Raw genomic sequence first — 24,400 nt, forward strand, 5'->3', positions numbered from 1 at the left:
GAGAAAGAAAGATATACTCTTGGTGGGGGCACTCTTATCTCACAGACAGCAAAATGGCTTTTATTGCTTCAGTTAAAATATAGCTTTTATTATTGATATCATTATAAAAAATTATGAACCATGATTTTATATTTCTGCTCCTTACAGCGCTGTGCAAAAATTATGGTGTGTAGTGTCTGTCAGACTTTTAATGTCTGGGGGCTGTGGAAAGAGAGAGTGATTTTATGCACCTGGACCTGTTGTGATCCTCATACATCCCATAGTTTCTACCACTGTGTTGGTAATGAATTTGGGAATAATAATCATTGGTCACGTGCATAGGAATCACACAAAGGATGATAAAGTAAAAAAATGAAAAAATAGGGAATGAAAAAAATATTTCATCAACAATTAAGATTCTCTTTCCTAGACAGGTATGACCAGAAGTGCAGGCGGGTATTGGGGTAATCCCCAGTCTCCCAGGCCTCCGGTATTGAGTAGTTAATATGAGCTTAAATAGCAGACAAGATCTAAGAATGTAGGTATTCAAAAATAGGGGTCCGCTGGACGTGTCCAGCGGTTACCTTGCTACCGGAGATCTTTGTTTGAGCTGGGAGCCACGGGCAGCCGCCGTGCTGGTCCGTCCTCATCTGTCAGCTGTGCGCCGGTCACGTGTGTGCACTACGTGATCGGCCTGTCCCGACATGGCACACACCCCCACAGCGGTGAAAAAATGGAGAAGTGACTTGCCCCTGTTAATCCACACCCCTGAAATGATGCCACAACCCTTTTAGGCCACGCCCCTTATTTTTTTCCGCACGCGGCTTCACTGCACGCAAATCCATTGTCTCTAGTCTGGGATCATCCATTACCATATTTTTAGATTTGCCTATGTTTATGAGCGCTGCAATACCTTCTATTTCACTTTGGTATAATAATTGTTATCGCATGCTAATATATCTTAAGTGTTGTTAACATATTGTAAATAATAAATAGACATGTTTTCTTTATAACTGGTGTTGAAAACTAATATGGATTGCATGACTAATTTTTATATTATCCATTAATCCAGTGGTTCTCAAACTGTGGGTCCTGACCCCAAAGTGGGTCCCGACCTTCTCAGCATGGGGTCGTGACTCCATGTTGCTGACCATCAGGCTAATGACTTTTCTAATCTCAGTCAGTGATTCAAAGTCACTGAAAGATCTGTTGAGAAGTCTGTTATTTTAGACTTCTCACATCAGTTTGTGCTTCCACAATGCTGCCATGTATGTGCTGTCTGCTGACTACACATGTGATGTGAAGACCTTCTGTAGTAACTTGCTGGGGTCCTGTCATTATTTTTATTGTCTAATGGGGTCCCAGAGCAAAATAGTTTGAGAACCCCTGCATTAATCTATTACATAGTTACATAGTTACATAGTAGGTAAGGCTGAAAAAAGACTTGCGTCCATCTAGTTCAACCTGGTATAGATATCCATTGCTGATTTGGTAGGTTCTGGTATTTTACAGACAAATTATATTTCTTATTTGTACCCATGGATGTTTTTCTCCAGTAAATGTTTGTCCAACTTTGCCTTGAATGCATTTAATGAGCCAGCCGTTACCACCTCTCTGGTTAGAGAGTTCCAGAGTTTGACTGTTCTGACCGTAAAGAAATTCTTTCTACTAGCTGAATGAAATCTTTTTTCTTCTAAATTAATAATTATTATTAATAATATTAAAATTATCATTAGAGATTATCCCTAACTAACGTAATTTAGTTACCCATAGGGTCTTTATAACAAAAGCTTGGGTGAAGGCACAAGATATTAGCTAAGCAAGTGAACTAAGGGTTACATAATAAAATTGTATTTAATATATAAATGGTTATATAGTATGAAGTTCTTCAAAGAAAAAAATTGTCTGATCTACTGTATCTACAGGTATTTTTAGTATAGCTGAGCATATTACAATGACAAATAGAAAGACATTTCTACTCTGCAGTTATTATCTTCTCCAATTTTTCTTTCAGTTTTTTGAATGGAGGACGTTTTCCTGGATCTTCCTCCCAGCAGTTTCTCATTAATGTGTATATATCAAGAGGACAATTTTCAGGGCTCTCCATGCGATAACCATTCTGCACCCCATCAACCACCTCTTTCACAGACTGCAAAAAAGGATCGGGAGATGACATAGAGAGGGAAATTTACTAAGATGTGTATTCTACTTCACATGTGGGATGAAATTTAATAGGATGAGATATTCAGAAAGTGAGAGATTTGGTCAGAAGTATCCAGTTTTTTTAAAGCGGCAATCATTTACACTTCAAAATCAAACTGGTTGTGCAGGATAAATGATTGACACTTTAAAAAAACTGGAGATTTCTGACCAAATCTCTCACTTTCTGAAATCTCTCATCCTATTACATTTCACCCGTGATGTTGCTTTGGGCAACCAATCAGATCCTGTCTATTATCTTCTAGAGGGAGCTAAATAAATAAGTAGATCCTGATTGGTTGCCCATAGCAACATCACATGTGAAATAGAATACACATCTTAGTAAATTTCCCCCAGAGTGTATTTACAAAAGAGATACAGTATGTACATTTTGAAATGATACATGGAAATCCGCTCTTACCATTTTGGGATATGGTGCTCGTCCATAGGAATAAATTTCCCATAACAGAATCCCAAAACTCCACACATCTGACCGAGATGAGAATTTCTGGGAATTTAATAATAATAATAATAATAAATATTTAAATTAAAGTTAATATGTTTTTAGATAGTTTATAGTTTACAAAACTAAAATGACTATGCAGGATTGTCAGTCAGAGCTCTTCCTGCAGTATAAGAGGATGATAGGGGGAGCTGTTGCACATATAAAACAGCAACAGCACCTCTCCAGCAGCTGTGATTGCAGGACTGCTCAGGGCCGGCAACAAAAATCTTGGGGCCCTGTACACTAATATTTCTGGGGCCCCCAGTCTAACAGTGCTCAAAATAAACATGCAATACCAATAAAAATGTAAATAAATAAATCAAAGAGATTGTAATGTTAAGCTCCATACACACAGAGTACTAGATCTCTGAGCAATATATTGCTCAGTTTCCCAATTTCAACAGCCACCAGAGATGGTTGCTGATAAAAATGAGACTCTGCTGGTGGAAGCACTGGTCGCAGGAGCATGCTCATGGGGACAGTTTCCCCCTATACACGTGGATATGGTTGCACAGCGACCATATCCCTGGCGTTTATGGCTGAAATCGCCCAGTGTGTATGGGGCTTTACAGCTATTTTTTATTTGTTGCAGTAGCCGGGTTTTGTATAGTGGTGGTACAGAGAGTGCACGCTAACTTTCCCTTACTGTTATGGCGCCTCTGGATCCGCAGTGATCTGCAGCTTCTATGCTGGGCGATAAAAAGACATTATATGGGTATGTAGATGGACAGAAGGTGGCATAGATAGATGGATGGGAGGGGGCACATATGGACAGAGAAGTGCCTGGACCCTCTAACTATGAGTGTGCAGCTGCTATAGGGCCTGATAGATTAGGGGGAGTCCCAAAAGCAATCTCACTACACCCTCTCAAAACATATAGGGCCTTATTCTGGTCTGTGTGGCCGGAGCCGAATATGCGGCCAGGACCGTGCGTCCTAAACCCCGCCTTCCGTATGGATCGCTCACTCCGTCCGAATGCGGTAAGCCGCTGACCGCACGGAGCACGAGTGGATTTCTCATGTATACACCTCCTCCATCTCAAGGGAACCTCCCCCATCATTCGATGGTCGCATACCATCGAATGCAGGACCGAGCGGTCAGGCAGCTCCCGCGAGCTCAGACCACTCAGGCATTTCTCCGTGCAAAAGCAGGGATCTGGGCGGGCAGCTGACATCCGGCAATGTCATATGTCCGCCCCCTACACGTGCGTCACGGCCGCATTACCATACGTACGCCCAGCGTTTTCATGGGAACGCCCATGAAATGCGGGGCGTATGCATATGTTAATGAGGCCAAACAGCCCTTCACGCCCCTCTCCTCCACCTGTTCGTAGTGTAAACAATTCATGCGGAATTTGGACATATGTCCCTTTCACACATGCGCAGATATGCCTCTGCACATGCGCAGACACAAAACATCGGCGGAACGAACGCATGCGGACATATCCGCACCAACCAGAATAAGGGCCATAGTTATTTTTAATGATTGCTGCAGCACAGGGTTTGGGGCCCAGCAGCAGTCAGTAACAGTAATGAGTTGATGGTGAATTGAGAGGGGAAAAGGAAGAGATAAGGTGGGGACAGAGAATGGTAGGTTGCGGGGGGCACAAGGAGGGGTGAAGTGGGCACAGAAACAGCTAATTGGGGCACAGAAACAGCTAATGGTGGCACAAGGAAGGCTAAGGGGGCTCTGGGGAGTAGGGTTATCTGTCAGGTGGGGGTTAGGCTACCCATCACTGAGAACAACCAACCCCCACCCCCACAATGAGGGGACACACCCTGGTGCCCCATCATGTACAGCAACATCAACCCATGCACTACTGACCACCGCATTTTGCAGCTCTGGTACTAGGGATGAGCCAAGACCACCTCCAAGCAGTATCATCATGAGCTTCTCCTCAAGCAGCAGCTGCAGTCCAACTCCACCCACTTGCTATCGGGGCCCAGGTTGCGCTGCCGGAAGATCCCCCATCCTCCCTGCACAGCAACGAGCAACAGTGCTTGCTGGGTGATTGGGCGGAGTTACACGAGTCAAACTGTTGGAGAGACCCGGTGGTGTGCTGCAGTAAGGCTGGGAAGACAGACGGAAAAAAAGACAGGGGAGGGGTGGCACGCACAATAGCCGGCCCTGCTGTTGGCTGCTGCGACAAGATCGAGAAGGCAGGGCAGGAGGTAGCCACAAAGCGCGGAGCAGAGCACCAGGGTGACACACATGCTCAGTACGCGGGTAAGGCTGTCTGTGGCCCATGCGCAGTGCACACAGGAGACAGCCAACTCAGCCTCCAAGTGCTGAGCGGCTGCAGCACTGTAAGCGGACAGAGGACACACGCAGGAGAGACATGGCGCTGCAAAAAGGCACGCAGATACAGGCAGGGGCAAGGCGCACAGTAGACGGCTTGGCCGTGGGGATACACAATACACACATAAAAGCTATACAGCTTACAGACAGGCCGTGGCTGGGCTCTGGGGCCCTTCAGATCGCCGAGGCCCATCACACATGTCCCCCTTGACCCCCCCTGTCGCCGGTCCTGGGGCTGCTGTCCAGTCTTCCCTCCTCTAAGTACTGCACAGAGGAGTCACAGTCAGCGGTGGGTCGGGCAATGTGGTGGGACATCTAATTAAAGTCAGAATGTGTGTACATTCCCCATCAGTCCCTTGTAAAGGTGCCGGTCCCCTGCAAAGGTGTGTTCAAATTTTTTCTCCCCCCCCCCCCCCCTGCAGCATGCATCTACCCCACCATGTGCCTTTCCTGTAATGTATACCTCCGCAGATTGCACACCCTGCTAGCTCTGACCTATGCAGTGCACCAAGCTGGTTGCCTCAGAGGGTATTTCTGCGGGCAGGATGTGGGTCACGTGGCTGTTTCTGTGCAGGGTTTATCATACTACTACACAAGTATTTGCTTTCCAATATGTGCATTGGGTCCTTGTATGGCTCGCCTCCTTCGTAGTGCGCCCACCATGGCTGCCTCATCTGGTGCACTTGTGGATGGGACATGAGTATACAGTACATTGAAATCACCCATTTTGGGTAATTTCTTTTAGGGGTAATAAATGCCACCCTGGGTAATCCTACGCAGAGCGCCTAAAAGGGCTGTCTCACCTGGTACCTTGTCAGGGTGGAGTACACAACCCATGGAAGTTATCCAAAATGCTGCACCACTCCTGCATTATGCTTACTGGGTTTCTTTTGTCTGTGACTTGTCTGTTACTGTACCACCAACATCCTCTGTATTATGTGCAGGGCTATTTTTCAGCAGGCTCCAGCAGGAACTGAGGCCCTTATTCTAGTTTACTCTTTCTGACAAAATATTTCTTAGATGGACAAAACCATGTGCACTGCAGGTGAGGCAGGTGTTACTTGTGCAGAGATAATTAGATTTGGGTGGGGTTTTTGCACCTGCCTCACCTGCAGTGCACATGGTTTTGTCCATCTAAGAAATATTTTGTCAGAAAGAGTGAACTAGAATAAGGGCCTCAGTTCCTGCTGGAGCCTGCTGAAAAAATAGCCCTGATTATGTGCATTGTTTTTAATGTCTGTAAAGCGCCTTGAGTCCTGTTGGAGAAATTGCGCTATATAAATTAAACTTACTTACTTACTACTACTAGTAGCCTGTGTGTGGGCAGGAGTGATCCAAGTTTGTATGTGTAGGGGGAGACAGTCTGCAGTGTGATTTTGTGTGGGGAGGGGGAGTGATCCAGCTGTACAAATTTGTGTATGTTTGTGTATAGTAGTGTAATTTACAGTACAAGAGTGTTGGGAAAGTGACAGTCTTCAGTTAGTGTGTATATGTGGTGTAGGGACTGCAGTCCAAGTGTTTGTGTGAGGGAGGGTACAGTCTGAGTCTATGTAGGAAGTGACAGTCTCTAGCTGGAGTGCAAATGTGTGTGTCACAACATTCAGTTATTGTATTGTTTCTTACCTGGTTTGTGGCTTCTCCAGTCTGTTCAGCCTGCTCCATGCTGCAAGGAAGTTCTGTGTGGCCTGAGCTTTGCTAATTACAGCACCTGGAGGAGTCCTTGCTGCTGACAATCTCTGTATAGCTGAACTGTGCTGTGAGATCTGAGCTCAGCTAATTAGTTACACCTGGGTAACTCTCTCCTGCAGGAGAGTTCAGTGTAACTGAGCATGCTCAGCCCATTGATTAGTTCACCTGTGGGTTCCCTGTGCTTCCTATAAAGGGCAGCCTCTGGGAGACAGAAGCTGCCAGAGTATAGGTTCACACCAGCTCCAGCGTCCTTGTGCTTAGTATATTTCCAGTTTCCTGATTACCATATTTGACCCCGGCTTGTTCCTGACTATTCTCCTGCCTGATCCTTTGGTACCGTATCCAGTGACTCCGAGTATGACCCAGCTTGCCGTTTGACTATTCTTCAGCCTTATCCCAGTGTACCGCGAACTGTGCTTCCAGTGTATGATCCGGCCTGTCCTTGGATACTCCTTTGCATTTCCCTTGTGTTCCTACTTGCCCGCACTGATACCAACTCGGCTAGACGACCACGATTCCATATTTCACAAGCTACCGCCACTCATATGGGGAACCTGACCAGGGGGCCGCGACCGACGTGTCGGGTGCCGCAGAAGCCCATATCCCGCTTGGAGGGGTCACTGGCAGAAAACCCCCGGCACGGTTAGACTCCGCGCCCCTGTGTCAGGTCTAGCCAATCCCCGAGTGGTAGTGCACCCCAAGTTTGTGACAGAATACTCTGGCCCAACTGGAATATGGAGTCCGCTAGTGGTTTGTCACAGAAAGAACTCCTTGAACTTGTGCTTCTATTGTGGAGCCCAGAACCATTTTATCCAGGATTGTTCCCTCCGTGAGGCCAGGATTAAGAGTACTGCTTCTACGCTCACTCCGGAAAAGTTCCGTGGTTATCACTGGGGTCCCAGAACTAAGATCGTTTTACATAAAGACAGTAAAATTTTGGGCAAGCCACAAGAGGAGATCCTGTCGGTCCCAGCCCCAAGTGGGGGTCTGCACACATCCAGATGCCCAAAGTCTCCAACCCCAACGGGGGTATTCCCAAGCATTTTGCCCCAAGAAGGGTTTCCAAGTGTTGTGTTCCAGAAGGGGCATCAAAGTACTACACCCCAAGTGGATCCTCACAGCGTCGAGTTCCTAGAGGAATCTCAGAATAGTGAGTCCCAAGAAGGGATACAGAGTACTTCACCTCAGAAGAGGTCTCGGAGGGTAATTTCCCAGGAGGGTTCTCAAAGCTTCAAGCCACAGAAAGGGGTTCAGAGTGTCGTGCACCAGGAGGGGTCTCAGACTGTCAGGCTCCAAGCAGGGTCTCAGAGTACCACACCCCAAACAGGGTCTCTGAGCATTGCGCCCCAGGTGAGTTTCCTGAGCACTGCACCCCAAGAGGTGTCTCTGAAGGTGGTACCCCAAAAAGGGCTTCTGAATTCATTACCCAAAGAGGAATCTCCGAGTGTTGCACCCCAAAAGGACCCTCTGGACGTCACACCCAAAGAGGAGTCTCTGAGTGTGGCTTCCCAAGTAGGGCCACCGAGCACTTTGCCTCAAGAAGGGGCTCTGTATGTCACCCCAAGTAGGGGTTCCAAATCTATCACCCCAAGTGGGGGTTCCGAGTCTGTCACCCCAAGTGGGGGTTCCGAGTCTGTCACCCCAAGTGGGGGTTCCGAGTCTGTCACCCCAAGTGGGGGTTCCGAGTCTGTCACCCCAAGTGGGGGTTCCGAGTCTGTCACCCCAAGTGGGGGTTCCGAGTCTGTCACCCCAAGTGGGGGTTCCGAGTCTGTCACCCCAAGTGGGGGTTCCGAGTCTGTCACCCCAAGTGGGGGTTCCGAGTCTGTCACCCCAAGTGGGGGTTCCGAGTCTGTCACCCCAAGTGGGGGTTCCGAGTCTGTCACCCCAAGTGGGGGTTCCGAGTCCGTCACCCCAGGTGGGGGTTCCGAGTCCGTTACCCCAGGAGGGGGTTCCGTGTTAAGCACCCAAGAAGGGTGTCCCCAGTTAATCACCCCAGATGGGGATTCCGAGTTAATCACCCCAGATGGGGGTTCCGAGTTAATCACCCCAGATGGGGGTTCCGAGTCCTTCACTCCAGACGGGAGTTCCGAGTGTGTCACTCCCAGTAGAGATCCATCTGCCCTTGCCTCCGGGCCAGTCTCCACAGCCTCCGGGCCAGTCTCCACAGCCTCCGGGCCAGTTTCCACGGCCTCCGGGCCAGTTTCCACGGCCTCCGGGCCAGTCTCCACGGCCTACGGGCCTGCCTCCAAGGTCTCCGGGTCTTTACCTGCCGTGCTGGAAGTCCATACCCTACCCGAACTGTCCTCCCAGTCCATTCTTCAGGGGAATCCAGTTCAATTAGATCCATCTAAAGAGCCTCGGTTCGTCCAGTTTGATGGAGATCTCACCCATTTCCAAGCCCTAGCAGACTATTATTTAGATGCTATGAACTCTGATCCATCCTCTGGGGTTAATTTGGCAAACATTGTCAAGTACTTAGTCTTGTCATTCAAGGGAGAAGCCATGGAGTGGGTTAGTCCACTCATTGAGACTCATGATCCCAGGCTAAAAGACCTAATTTCTTTTTCCAGGGCTGTGATTGAAAGATTTGGACCCAAGACTCCTGGTGAGAGGTCTATCCTTGCCGCACCTGAGGTCAGTCAGAGTGGTGAGTCAGCTAGACTACATTCTAAAATTCCCAGAGCATCTCCCAAAAATTTTTTGAGACCCGATTCCTTGAATTTAAGAGGTGGAGTTATATGTGTAGGTTCTTCCAAGTTGGTGGTGGATCCTCATGAACTCCCTACACTGATCATGGACAAGGATTCAAGTTCAGAGTGTGGTTCAGATCATGATGTCACTGCTTTGTTGGGACGTCAAATATTCTCTACTGCCCGTTTTGTAGAACCAAAGGCCACATCTCAATCAACCAAATCCAAACGATCTTCCAAAAAGACGAAGCACCGCAGACGACCTTGAAAGTATCCATGTGGGGTGTTCGGAGCCCACCCCTAGAGGGGAGGGTAATGTCACAACATTCAGTTATTGTATTGTTTCTTACCTGGTTTGTGGCTTCTCCAGTCTGTTCAGCCTGCTCCATGCTGCAAGGAAGTTCTGTGTGGCCTGAGCTTTGCTAATTACAGCACCTGGAGGAGTCCTTGCTGCTGACAATCTCTGTATAGCTGAACTGTGCTGTGAGATCTGAGCTCAGCTAATTAGTTACACCTGGGTAACTCTCTCCTGCAGGAGAGTTCAGTGTAACTGAGCATGCTCAGCCCATTGATTAGTTCACCTGTGGGTTCCCTGTGCTTCCTATAAAGGGCAGCCTCTGGGAGACAGAAGCTGCCAGAGTATAGGTTCACACCAGCTCCAACATCCTTGTGCTTAGTATATTTCCAGTTTCCTGATTACCATATTTGACCCCGGCTTGTTCCTGACTATTCTCCTGCCTGATCCTTTGGTACCGTATCCAGTGACTCTGTGTATGACCCAGCTTGCCGTTTGACTATTCTTCAGCCTTATCCCAGTGTACCGCGAACTGTGCTTCCAGTGTATGATCCGGCCTGTCCTTGGATACTCCTTTGCATTTCCCTTGTGTTCCTACTTGCCCGCACTGATACCAACTCGGCTAGACGACCACGATTCCATATTTCACAAGCTACCGCCACTCATACGGGGAACCTGACCAGGGGGCCGCGACCGACATGTCGGGTGCCGCAGAAGCCCATATCCCGCTTGGAGGGGTCACTGGCAGAAAACCCCCGGCACGGTTAGACTCCGCGCCCCTGTGTCAGGTCTAGCCAATCCCCGAGTGGTAGTGCACCCCAAGTTTGTGACAGTGTGTGTGTGTATAGGGGTGGGGGAATATGCAGTCCCATACCTCCCAACTTCTCGTGAGCCGGAGGAGGGACAGGGGACTGCGCGCCGGAGCGTTGGAAAATTTCGGGGGTGTGGCCTATACTCGCGGCTCACCCGCGAGGCCACGCACCGTATTGATGCTATGGGGGCATGACCCAGAGGCTCTGTGAGCCTCTAGCCATTCCCCCAGCCCCCTGGCTGCGGGAATAGACGCTGTGCGCATGTGTGGGTGTGTAAGGGGGTAATTTTCATATTTAGGGATAGCGATGGATGGGGTTTGAGTTAGGCTGCAGGGTTGTTAGGGGGTTAGGGTCAGGTGGTGGTGGGTGGGAGGGTGAGCCATTAAGGATAGGGTTATGCTGCAAACACATAGGGTTATGGGTTAAGGGGAGAGGGTTAGGGTACTTATGGGATTGCGTATGTATTATACACACACACACACACACATTCTGAATTTGCCCCTGTCCAGTGCTGTCATTAAGACAATTAAGCTCCTCACATTATGGCGCAGTGCTTCAGGAGCAGTCCACTTGATAGGAAGTCTGCTTTGGTCCTCTGGCAGGAACTTTGACTTGGAAAGACCAAAGTCACTGATTTTGGCCTCTGCATTCTCAGACACAAGAATGTTCCGTGCAGCTAGATCCCGATGGATGAGTCGCTTTTCTTCCAGATACTGCATACCTTGAGCAACATCCCTGAGAATATAAAATGAAGCTGAAGAGATTAAATAGATAATAGTAATAATACTAGTAAAATACACTATTTCAAACACAAAAGATGACCATCAAGGTATATTTATAAAATGCAACAAAGTCACAGGGGATATTTACTTAGACAGGAGTTCTATTTCACATGGGATGTTGCTATAGGTATCCAATAAGTTACTGGGCCAGATGCAGAAGCGGATCCAGGATAAAATGACTGGGGGGGCACCATGATAAAAGAGGGTTTGGGTGGGGGAGGGAATTGGTGTTAGTGGTGCCAGTGTACATGCTAAAAGAGTGACAGAGACAGGGTGGGAATGGGATTAAAAATAGGCCCTGGCATTTAAAGTTCGCAGGCCCACCATGGTGACAAAAGTGAAGGATGTAGTTGTGCCAGCGGCGAAGGCGCGCTCCGGAGAAGGGGGTGTGGCCACTCAACAGGGAGCGTGTCCTTGAATGTAGTATACCACACCATATACAACTTCTACACATTACGCAACAAAATACTAGACCCCATTATACTTGCCCCTTACACATATTAACACACGGATTGAGCCAAAATCCACATAATGCCAAATGGATTGAGCCAAAATTCACATAATGCCACACGGATTGAGCCAAAATTCACATAATGCCACACGGGTTGAGCCAGAATTCACATAATGCCACACAGATTAAGCCAAAATTCACAATACGCTTCATAAACAGGGACTCCAAAGGTGCGCATTAAACATTTACACCATAATATCAATTACACGTTAAGTTACACGCATTGGGGGAAATTTACTAAAGGAAATTTGTAAAAAAAATAGGTATATTTCTATCCAGAAATACACTTATTTTTGACATTTACTATCCCGAAAATACGGCAATTCGTATTCGTATTGATGTGCTATCAATATGAATACGAATTGCTGTATTTTCGGGATAATAAATGTAAAAAATAAGGGTACTCTTTACCTAGCATGGCGCCCATCGCGGGCATCGCGGCCATCGCATGCACTAAAAAACGGGTGCGACGCGATGGCCGCGATGCCCGCGATTTCCCATAGGGAACAATGTTAAAAGTGTCAATGGACGCGATTTTAGTGTTCAATGCCTCAATGCCCACGATTTGTCCATAGGAAACAGGTCCATACGCGTCCTCCGACCTTTTCATACCCCCACTATCCACGTCGGCGTGGAGTTGAGAATAGAATAGCGTGGCGAGCGCAGCGAGCCACCGAGCCCGAAGCGTGGCGAGCGCAGCGCGCCCCGCGAGGGGCCGCGGATACCTTCACAGGTAAACGCGTCCCTTCGCGGGCTTCACAGGTGTCCGCGTCCCCTCGCGGGGCTCGCTGCGCTCGCCACGCTTCGGGCTCGGTGGCGCTCTGTGCTCGCCACACTATTCTATTCTCAACTCCACGCCGACGTGGATAGTGGGGGTATGAAAAGGTCGGAGGACACGTACCGCCGCCCCTAGCGGGCTCGCTGCGCTCGCCACGCTTCGGGTTCATGTTGATCGTGGGGTGGCGTTAACAATTGTGGGGGCCATTTCAGACTTCAGGGGGACTATTAGGGCTCTGTGGCCCATTTAACATTGTTTTCTATGGACAAATCGCGGGCATTGAGGCATTGAACACAAAAATCGCGTCCATTGACACTTTTAACATTGATCCCTATGGGAAATCGCGGGCATCGCGTCTCACCCGTTTTTAGTGCATGCGATGGCCGCGATGCCTGCGATTTTTTACCCCCGATGACCGCGATGCTAATCGCGGGCGCCGTGCTAGGTAAAGAGTACCAAAATAAGTGTATCTCTGGATACAAAATACACCTATTTTTTACAAATTTCCTTTAGTAAATTTCCCCCATTATGTCCATTACGTATTATGCCAAACACCATAATGCCTATTAAAAATGATGCTACATAAGTGCTGCTTATCTACATGCTCATTGCCAAGGGTTCCATGCTCATTGCCAGAGCTTCCATGCTTGTTGCATAAAAAAATTTAAAAAATTGGTTTACTCGCAATATCTCTGGAACCGATTGACCGATATGGACCAGCCTGGTATCATATTAGGGCCCAGCGATTTGGAATTGAATGAGATGAGCTTCTGTGATGCCAGGGGGGGGGGGGGGGGGACTGGCCGCCGTCGGAACTGGGTGGGAGTCAGAATTAACGGGTCCCATATGGGAATTAACGGATCCCATATTAACCTATGTGGAAAACGTTATAGCTTTGCCAGGCGATATCTCCGGTTCCCGAGGGGCTAGAGACACGGGACTGGGCTTGTTGGAAAGCCCTGGTACTGCGCCCCCCCCCCCCCCCCGAATCCACCAATGGCCAGATGCACTAAGCTTAAAAAGGTGATAGAATGTAGAGTGATAAACAGCCAGCCAATCACCTCCTAGCTTCCATGTCACAGGCTGTGTTTGAAAAATGTCAGGCAGGAGCTGATTGGTTGGTTGTTTATCATTTGCCATTTTATTACTTTTGAAGCTTAGCGCATCTGGCCCACTATCTGTTATCTTCTAGAATAAAGCTAAATAAATAAGGAACAGATTCTGATTGGTTGCCCAAAGCAACGTCCAATGTGAAATAGAACTCCCATGTTAGTAAATGTCTCCCTATATAGTGTTACCACCAGAAATAATTGTTGATGTTACAACATAGTAACATACAGTTAAGGATGAAAAAAGACATTAGTCCATCAAGTTTAACCTACAGTATGTATATATATATATATATATATATATATATATATATATATATATATATATATAATCTCCTGTGGTGCAAAGGACCCGGGTGAGGTTACTATCTATCTGTTGTAAAGTAGAATCCCAAAATACCCCAAATTGCTGTTCAATTTACTTCTTAGTTCACTATAGTACATTATAATTGTTTCTGCTAAAAATGTGTCTAAAGGTGTGTAGACAAGTCAGATCCTGCCGTGAGATGCGAGTCTCGATGCGATCAGATCGCATCTGGACTCGAATCGTACGGCATGCTAGAGGGGCACAATTTACACTATATAGTGCAGATCTGCACTATATAGTCTTGCCTGCCTTCTCTATCAGGCTGCCGATTTGCGCTCACACTGGAGCACGCATTGGCAGCGCATCGGGCTCGCAAGCCCTTAAAAAGCATGCGATTTGCATGCGATATGGCTTCCAATGTTCACTATACCGGGAACATCGGAAGCCATATCTTACCATGTGTACGCACTAGAGGTGCCCATACACGTTGCGATAAGCAGCATGCAATGCAAAGTGTTATTGCATCAAATCGGATCGCACGCGTGCATTTTGCATGTGATTTGCGTGCGATGTGATGCAGTGTGATCCGCACGCAGTACAAAAAGTATGTGCAGCACATGCTTTTTGTACTGTGCGATGCGATGCGATGCCCTTTTTTTTTTTTAAACATAACCATTGAGTCTGTGATAACATCTTTCTCTGGCAGAGTATTCCATATCTTAACCATACTGTAAAGAAATCCTTCCTTCGCTCTCTAACCTTAGGGGCTCCCCACATGTTCTATGTACAGTCCTCATGGTAAACAGATCACCCGATAGTTCACTGTATGTATTTGTTTATATTGATTATATCCCTTTTAGATGTCTTTTTTCTAACGTAAACATACCTAACCTTGCTAGCCTTTCCTCATAACGTAATGACCCTTAACCCTTAATAAATTCAGTTTCACTTCTCTAATGCCCTCTAATGTTTTAAAACGGTAATCTGTGCAGTCTGAAAGGTGCAGAGTGATTTTACCGTTTCCCCCAAAAAACGTTTTTTGGAAACGGTAAAAAAGCAGGGTCCTACCCGTTTCAGACCCATTTTTTTGCGGTCTGAACGGGTCTAAAATGGTATTTAGGACCCCACACTGGTCCCCCCCTCCTCTGCTACCTGGGCAGCTCGGTCCAAGGCAGCCCCCCGATACCTGGACAGCCAGCCTGTAATCCAGGCAACTTGTGTCCATGCCTCGCTGTGGACAGGGGAGCCGGGATCAGATGCTGCAGCTGGGGAGCACTAGCTTTGACCATGTATTTGAAAAGTTTCCAAAAACGGGTCTGCCAGGTGATTATGTAAAAAAAAAAGGCTTTTTTACATTGGCATGATTACACTACCATTCCCTTGCCTCTATGCCCCTTTTTATGCATGCTAATACCTTATTGGTTTTTGCTGCTGCACCTTGACATTTCTGGACGTAAAATGCATAATCTTACATTTATCAATATTCTATCTCGTCTTCTATTTTGCTGCCCAATCTGCTTAATCCTGGAGGGAAGGGGGAAGCCTTCACTTCCGCTGTCTATTCTCTGCTGCCAGGAGCTTTAATCTTTTTTAATTTAAGCAGTGGGCATGCAGTGCACCGGTAACCCCCTGGTGCTGGACAATGAGCATGTAAACCCTTCCACCGGGGATTGAAATACCCCCTGTGCAATGAGCACGTAATCACCCCCCACATGGCAACAAGTGGGAAATCCGTGCTGGCAATGAGCATGTAACTTCTGGCAACTACCATGTAGGTAAGTGGCACTTATGTGGACATAATGTGTAATGGGCATTACGGTGTGTGGCATAATGGGCATAATGGGCATAATGGGTAATGGGCACAATGATGTGGGGCATAATGTGTTATGGGCATTAAGCTGTGGATTACAATGTAAAGTACTGTGTTTATTTCCATCTAAATGTACTTGTTATTACTACAACATTCCTTTGACTGAGGTACGTTCACAGCAAGATAATGCCTCAACATACCATTCATTAATATGTCTATGGATCTGATGTTTTACAGTAAATATGTTAATAGCCATTTAAATACTTCAATTGCATGGCCTCTTTTGGTCCTGATTCTGAATATATGCAATGCTGATTTTTTGCTACAGCATGTGTACATAATGCCCATTAAATGTGTAAAGGCCATTATGGTGTGGGGCATATTGTGTAATGGGTATTACGGTGTGGGGCATAATGTGTAATGGGCATTCTCCTGTGGGGCATAATGTGTAATGGGCATTATGGTGTGTAGCATAATGTGTGGGCATTTTTATTTGTTCGCACTAGGAGACAAAGGGGGTATGCAATGTGGGATCACGGCTGTGATCCAGGCCCGTTTGCGGTCAGATCGACAGCATAATGACAGACGGGATTCAATGTCCCGCCTGCCAATGGGTGCAAAGGGGGCGTGGCCCGGATAACGACAATCCCCGGCCGTTATCGGCAGAACGGGCCCAACAGCTTCTGAAGTCGGGCCCATTCTGCCGTGATCCCGCATGTATGCTGTCATTAATGACGGCATTGAATAGGGAGCTGCCGCTATTTCCCATGTCGGAAATAGCGGCGGCAGATTGCATACCCCCCAAATTGTCTAGAAAGAACAGCCTTGAAGTTAGGCATGCACCAAATCTATAAATTTAGGTATCATTCAAATACAAAACATTACTATTCAATCATGAACACATCTTTAGTATAAAGTATTTCAATAACATGCTGCTACCATGCAAACAAATATTTTTGGTACTTGTGTAGTTTCACGGCGCCAGCATGGCGCCGTGCGTCTGAGTCCCCTTGCGGGGCTCGCTTCACTTGCCCACGCTGCGGGCACGGTGGCTCGCTACGCTCGCCACGCTATTTAAAATCAACTCCATGCCAACATGGATAGTGGAGGTATGAACTATCCATGTTGGCATGGAGTTAAGTTACTTTTTTGGACATATTTCGTGGCGAGCGTACACCCGGAAGTAGCATGCTGGCGCCGTGAAACTACACAAGTACCATATTTTTTTGTTTATATATTTGATATGGTATAAAATTTTAACTGTGGTCTCTACTCACAAAGAGAAATGCAGAAGCTGCTTGGGAGGCACCATACTCCGACCTCTTGTCCGCAGATAGTTTACTAGGTTTCCCTGCAATGGATATTAGTTAGCAGAGAAAATGTGATTTACAGGGAGATATGTATACACTGACTCTGGGCTTGATGCACTGAATTCCTGATTCCAATGCAAATATAGATAGGGCTAATACGAGGATCCGTATGACTTCCAGTAGCAAGTCACACCACCTGCTATTTTTCACAGCAGCTACTGTTGTCCTCAACATTAGTATCAAGGGGGTGGCGGCAAGAGAGGCACCAGAGGATGCAGTGCAGGGAAGAGCTCTCCTCTACCAACTCTGCATCCCCGCTGCTGTACGCCTGTCACAGTACTGCTGCTGCTGATAGCTGGCTGTCCAAGAAACTCCCAGCCAGGCTGGCCACAAGAAGGATGGTGTGTGCTGCTGAGGAGAGAAGGGGGTGCAGTAAGGAGCAGAGGTGTGGGTTGGGGTCGTGGGAGAACTTGTAAAATACCCTTTCCCTCTCCCTGTCACCCTTACCCTCTCCATGTCACCCTTATCATCTCTGTATTACCATTTCCCTCTCCATGTTACCCATATCTCTATGTGACCATCACCCTCTCCGTGACACCTTCACCCTCTCCATGTCACCCTTACTCTCACTGTCTCACCAACTATCTCCCTTTTTATCTCCGTCTCTCCTTTTTCCTCCTATCTCTGTGTTACCTTTACCCGCTCCGCATCACCCTTACCCTCTCTGTTTCACCCATACCTTCTCCGAATAATCCTTAATGGGCCCCATACATCAGCAATCACAATTTATGGATTTTCAGATATAGGGATATTTTGGCCAGATAAATGGATTTTACAATCTATCTGACTTTGCCCACACATTACAGATTTATTTCAGTGATCGGCAGATTTTTCCATCTAAAGATTGCATCTTCATATCTGGAAATTGCCCAATCGATTGCTGTTCATAATGTAAATAGATGAAGAAGACAAATTGGGAATGCCCACACATATAAAAAAGATCTGCAGATAATACCAGATTATTAAGCATGTTTAAAAACCTGATTAAGCAATCGATTGGCGATTTTGATTGGGATTGCCAAAAGGGGGAGCCCACACATCTAAAATTAAAATTTAGGTGGAGCCAAACAGAGATTATATCTTGCCTCCCCAACCTAAAAATGTTCTGGCACCCCAATTTGTCTCTGTAATGTACCTGGGACCAGTAGAAGATCGGTGGTTAGTAGAAGAACTTTCATGAGGTACTTATTCCTTCAATGTACTTTCATTGTTTTTTTTATTATTTATCACAGATATGCCATCCTTCCCACTACTAAGCTTTACTTTTAACAACATGCAATATGACTTTTTATTGCAGTACATTATAAAACATCACATTAAATATTAATTTATCTAAAGGTGCCCATACACGGTGCAATGATCGCACCCGTTATGGACTAGATTGTATAGCATTGCAACACACTCATTTTGCATGCGATGCGATCAGAAGGCAGTACAAAAAGTATGTGCAGTACATATTTTTTGTACTGTGCGATGAGATATCCAAGGGAGTGCGCATCGCATGGTGCAAACGCACCATGTATGGGCACCTTAAGGCTTTAACAAGTTAATAACATCACTCAAAAATAATACATGGGATGAACAACTTCATATAGCAATATTCCTTTAGAAACTTGGATTCCATTTCCTACTAAGTTCAATTATATCCCAATAGATGAGAACTGGCAACCCATGATAGTTCATTTAAACAAATCTGTTTTCTAGGCCGGTCAGTGGGCAGTGATGATTGGCGATCCATTGGGAAATCATGGCTATTTAACATGTAAAAAAGTCCTGGTTCTGCGATCCACGCCAAATCAGGATTTGGAGGAATTCTTAGGAACAGTGGGGTGAGGCAGGTGAGGCACAGCCTTTTCTGTCATGCCAGCATATACGCCGGAGTTTTGAGTTTACAAAGTATGTCAAAAATACAAAGAATGTATAAAACAAATCTTATTTTTATAGTAAAAAAAAAAAGTCTATGGCAGGTGAGGCAGTGCCTCACCTGGCTACCTTTTCTGCACATCTCATATTAAAACTCAGCGAATCTCCAGCAGTATTTACTGCTGCATTTGTGTATAATGCCCACATGTACCCCATGGCTCATAAATTCTGTGCAAATCTGGCTCTGGTACTTGCCAGGGACACCTCAGCCATTTACCTCACTGCACATCCCTGCTTAGGAATGCTGGTCATGTGTAACAAATTCATTATACTAAAAAGAAGCACAGAGCTGCGCAATATCAGGAATATGTTTCAACAATAATATGACATTTATTCATAACTTTTGCTACAATAAATGACACAATAATCTAAAAATCATATACAACATACAGACAAAGTATAAGAAAAAATGCACAACCGGTTGTGACTACATATATCTCCCCCCCAAGAAATGTAGCTAAAATGGGCATATAATGCTGGTTAAAAAGCAGCATGCACTATAAATGTAATTTGTTAGCATAAGGCAGAATCAATTAGTTCATATCCGCTTATTAGTAGGCCATTTTTGTCCCATATGAATCGACATTAGTTGTTAGTATTCATTGAACTTGCAGGTTTAGCCTTGATAATTTCAATTAACAAAAATGATATGTAATATTACGGATTTAAAATGTCCAGTTTTTATGTCTGGCCAGACAGTGTACAGAGGTACCTTATAGATGTCTTCTTCCTCTCAGTTCTCCCAGTCGCTGGTGCTGATTAACCTTTTAGATGCAACTATATCCGGAGTAGACTCATGAGAAGTAGGAAATAGCAAGTCTGGACAATTAAGGTAACCCTCTTGTGCATTTGCTGAGTAAAATCTCCAGGAGTGTCACATTGATTAATGGTGCAAAGCATCAGGAGCCAAGGCACACTGTCTGCACAAGTGTGCAGTGCATTACAGCGAGTTGACTAAGTCCCATGAGACTTTGCACAAGAGGTCAGAGGCTGAGAGGCTTTGCTGAGCTCTGCTTGGTGGAGCTCATCATATGCTTCTCAGGCCCATGGAGGACAGCAGCAGTGGCCTTGTCATGGGAGGGTTTTTAATTAGAGGCAGCACTGTCAGGACTTCTACAGAGTAAGGTACAGAGGGACGAGCACAGGCTTTTCATGTGGTATTTTCTAAATATATTTATGTTTATATTAATCCACCCTCTGTGTAAAGTGCCCCCGGGCCCTCCAAAGGCTTAATCCGGCCCTGGCTGGCCTGGGAGGCCGGAGAGATAACAGTGGCTTGGGAGCTGATGGGTAGTCGACACGGAGGGTTTGACGGCCTGGGAGCTGACACGGGACTGTAGACAGCCTAGGAGCCGGACGGAGTGTTAACGACCTGGGAGTCAACACGGTACTGTAGATGGCCTGGGAGCTGGAGGGAAGTTGACAGCCTGGGAGTCAACAGGAGCTTGTTGATGAACCTGGGAGTTGACACGGGAGTTGACTGCCTGGGAGCCGAGACGGCTGTTGAAGGCCTGGGAGCCGACAAGGGCGGTTGATAGAAAACTGGAGAGTTGACGCCTGTGTTGACTTGGGAGTCAAAAGGTGGTATGGCCCTTTAAGGGCAATAGCAAACTCTGCTGGAAGATGCTGGAGTGCTCTATCCTCTTCCCTTGGGATCTGGTGATGGTAGACAGCGAGGAAGGTAACCTGGCAGGTGAGGAGAGCCAGGAAGCTTGATTATAAGCAGCAGATGACAGCAGCAGATTGCACAGGGTTTTGCACAGGGTAACCACAGGGTCTCAACATGATCCTGGAGCCTTGGAATGCTGAGGACTGGATACAAACAGGGATCAGACAAGTTGTTCAAGGCAGGGGTAATGGGCCAAAGGCCTCAGCTATATTCCCCCCTGCTGGCCTGTGATTTGCTGCAAGCCGCAGCAGCAATTAAGTCCAGGAAGTATATGTGCATACCTTTGGTCACATGGGTCAGTGCACAGGTCAGAGCATCAACGTCACAGGAAAAGCATTGGACAACAGATACATGTGATTGCAGGTGTCATGGCGGCGCCCTTGGGCCCGACCCGGAACCAGCGTGGGAAGCTGGCAAGAGTTCAGGGTAATGCCACTCAGATCCTGCCATGGAGAGTACCTTGGGATAAAGACACACCAGCGAGCAGGTAAGGAATGCGGATGCGTGCGCAGATGCGGACGCGTGTGCAGATGCGAACACGCACCACGGTTTCTGACACCTTGCTAACAGCAGCCCAGCGAGTGGGCCTGAATCAGGCCCAGAATGATGGTGTCTGAGTCAGTAGCCCATAAACTGTGTGCTGTGACACCCTGTGTTGCCTAGAAACACTTACAGGTGTGCCTCGGTTTGGAGGTAGAGGACCAATTCATATTATTCCTGGTCACTGTAATAGCCTATTTTCAATGGAGGGCCTGTAGATACATTCCATTATTTATTCCGCCCTGCTTGGGGAATCACGTCCTGCAATGCAGTCATTGTGTGCTAACATCGTGTCCTTCAGCTGCCAGTCCATTAATTCTCCTGTAAGGCTTGGCAGGGCTGTAGAAGCTATCGCAGTGAGGGCTGTAAACTCTGTATTCACCCCCTACCCTATGTCTCCCCTATTTAAGGTCCACAGATGGCACAATTCAAACATATTGCAGCACAAGTCCAACGCTGAGTCCAAGTGATCTGTCAGAAAGAGGCTTGCATTCTCCATATGAACATAACAGAATAGCACAGAATAATGTGGAAATGTAGCTGCCATGACAAACATCACAAACACAGGGTCTCAGATGATGATGACTTGGTAGTTTATTCTCATCAGCAGGTCCAGCATAGCAGGTGACATTCATATACAGCTGGTATCACAGACAGTAGCATACGGGCATAGCAGACTCCTAAAAGGCTCCAATTGTCCCTAGTCTAACCCACACCCCTGACCTATCACTCGGGTAGATTGTCCACCATCGAGAGAAAGGAGACGCTGCCATGGGAAGCCTTAAATCAGGACAACCCAGGTGCTGCTGATTACACCTGGGATTCTGCTACTGCTAACAAAACCTGGTCTGGATCTTCCACATTACTTTCATGTGGGGGAATGCTGACTCTGCCACACTACATATCCACGAAACTCCCATGACACAGGTCTTGAGCATTCAACCACAGTTTTGACACTCAGTTCCCACCATGGAATTACCATTTAGCACAAAATATACCAGAATGAAAATTGCCTGGGATGAGAAGTAATCATTGTTTAGTATTTAAGATTGACAAAGGTCCAACTCAGGATCAGACCCCAATGTCTCCATCTACCTTACCTTACTCAATAGTTCCATTACAAGATAAAGGCCATTGTGTAGGACAACTCCCAGCAGGTTCACCAGATTCTTATGATGGAGTTTTCTGAAATGACAATGGTTTTAAGTTAAGCTCTTGAGATGGCAAAACGTCTGTAGCCTGTACAATCCTCCCCATCAATGGCGACTACACATTAGTGGTCAGTAGATCAGTAGATCACGTGCGTGCAGAGTATTTCCAGCAGGACCCCTATAGAGAAGGAGTGAAGTGATCCCTAATGTGATCAACACATGGGTATATTAGCATATATGGGTGAATGGTAATTTTTTTTTAAATATAAAGTTTATTGAAAACTGACAAAGAATAAATATATTTACACATATAAGAAAACACAATAAGCAGGAACGTAGCACAGTCTATAGCAATAAAAATATAGATTCAAATAAAGTGACCAGTTTTATTGCTAAAGGAAGAGAACAAGGGAAAGAAGAAGCTAAAATTTGGAATTGTGTAGTAGACCATGAGAAGACGATGAAAAGGACAGTCAGACAGACAAAGATGTAGATAGACCTAGATAAACCTAAATGGTTCATACAAACCTAGGAGAAGAATCTCATCCTAACTTAAATGAAATACTGGTTATGTATAAAAAATTCAATATACAGTTGAAGGTAACAAAGGAAGAGCTAGTGGCTATCTGACAACTGGTAGCAGAAACTTTTCGTAATAACTCACCATCCAATGGTTTACCCCATGTTTGTAGCGCCGAGTAAGTCTAGACTTACTCAGCGCTGCGATGGCCATGTGGAGAAGAAGGCTGATGCTGTTGTCAGCGGCCCTCCCTCCCAATGGCCGTGCAATGCATGCATTTTCCAGGGCACTCCCAGAAAACGCAGGCGTGCTACCCAAAAATGTCTGCTAGCTTTCATTTACCTTGCGAACAGCAGCCCAGCTAATGTCAGTAGCCCCTATACTGTGTGCTATGACACCCTGTGTTGCCTAGAAACATTTACAGGTGTGCCTTGGTTTGGAGGTAGAGGACCAATTCAAATTATTCATGGTCAATGTAATAGGCAAAACTAGCGATGGTTGGACCTTTGAAAAAGCTGGGTATCCCAGCGCAATGCGTCAATTGCGCCCCATACAGCAGTTTCTCTTCTCAAAGATTGACAACCTTTCACCATTCTCCAACACAATAACCTTCCAGCAGTGCTCACATTTACCTGGACCAGGCCTCAGGAGTTTACAGTGCAAGCTACCAATCTACCAGCAAACATCCTCCACTCCAGGGACATCCGCCTACTCAGTGCGAGTTTAACACCATGTGGGATCCTTTCATAGTGAGTGTCGAAATGTTGATATCTGGACTGAACATTATTCAAAAACACTGTGTCTCAAGACGAGGTCAATATAGTAACAGGACTTTTCACTGCTTAATGAATATAAGGCATGAAAGACAGACCACATTTTAACACTATTTTTACTATTACGATTATATTTATTTTGTTTACAGTTTTGTTGTGTGTTTTTTTTAATAAATGCTATTTCAGCCCTTAGATATCATTATTATCAACTCTTCCTCAAACTAGCACTGTGAAATTACTGTTGTAGTTTTCTGCTTATTGTGGGAGTCACTTGCCCAACTTTCTCACAGCTGCTTAAATTAGGAACCCACTTCGGCACCTATAATACCCCTTAAGGGGAAAATCTTCTCTAAAATTAGCAATGGTGACTGCCAATAATAAGATATGTGCACAAACACAAGCAAACCTAAAGATGACATATAAGTATAATTTACTTAATGTACTTTTGACCTAGCAATACCATGAAAAGAATTCTGATACTCTAGGATTCCATGATTCAAAAAGTTTGGGAATCACTGGTCTATGCAGAAGGAATTGATACAAATTCCTTGAAGGTATGGGCAGCTTAAATGAGGGTTTTAAAATTGAAGTAAAGTCACCATTCTGAATGAGACAGTTTAAATATCTGATTCCGCCCTATGCAGGTCCGGCGCCACCACTAGGCAAGGTTAGGCATTTGCCTAGGGCGCC

General features: G+C 46.1%; 1 protein-coding gene across 1 annotated transcript in view; it reads right to left on the reverse strand.

The window, feature by feature from the left end:
• Positions 1-1,703: 1,703 nt before the first annotated feature.
• MATK (megakaryocyte-associated tyrosine kinase) overlaps positions 1,704-24,400 on the reverse strand; it is a 139,106-nt gene continuing 116,409 nt past the window's right edge. Inside the window, exons 9-13 of the mRNA XM_083179349.1 lie at positions 22,367-22,451; positions 17,042-17,115; positions 11,007-11,202; positions 2,600-2,686; positions 1,704-2,128 (exon numbers count right to left, since the gene is read on the reverse strand). Of these exons, the coding sequence (XP_083035475.1) occupies positions 1,955-2,128; positions 2,600-2,686; positions 11,007-11,202; positions 17,042-17,115; positions 22,367-22,451 (616 nt within the window). The 3' untranslated portion in view covers positions 1,704-1,954. The remainder of the gene's footprint in view (positions 2,129-2,599; positions 2,687-11,006; positions 11,203-17,041; positions 17,116-22,366; positions 22,452-24,400) is intronic.

This window comes from Crinia signifera, chromosome 1 (genome assembly GCF_055691185.1).
Source record: "Crinia signifera chromosome 1, ASM5569118v1, whole genome shotgun sequence".
Classification (NCBI taxonomy): Eukaryota; Metazoa; Chordata; class Amphibia; order Anura; family Myobatrachidae; genus Crinia; species Crinia signifera.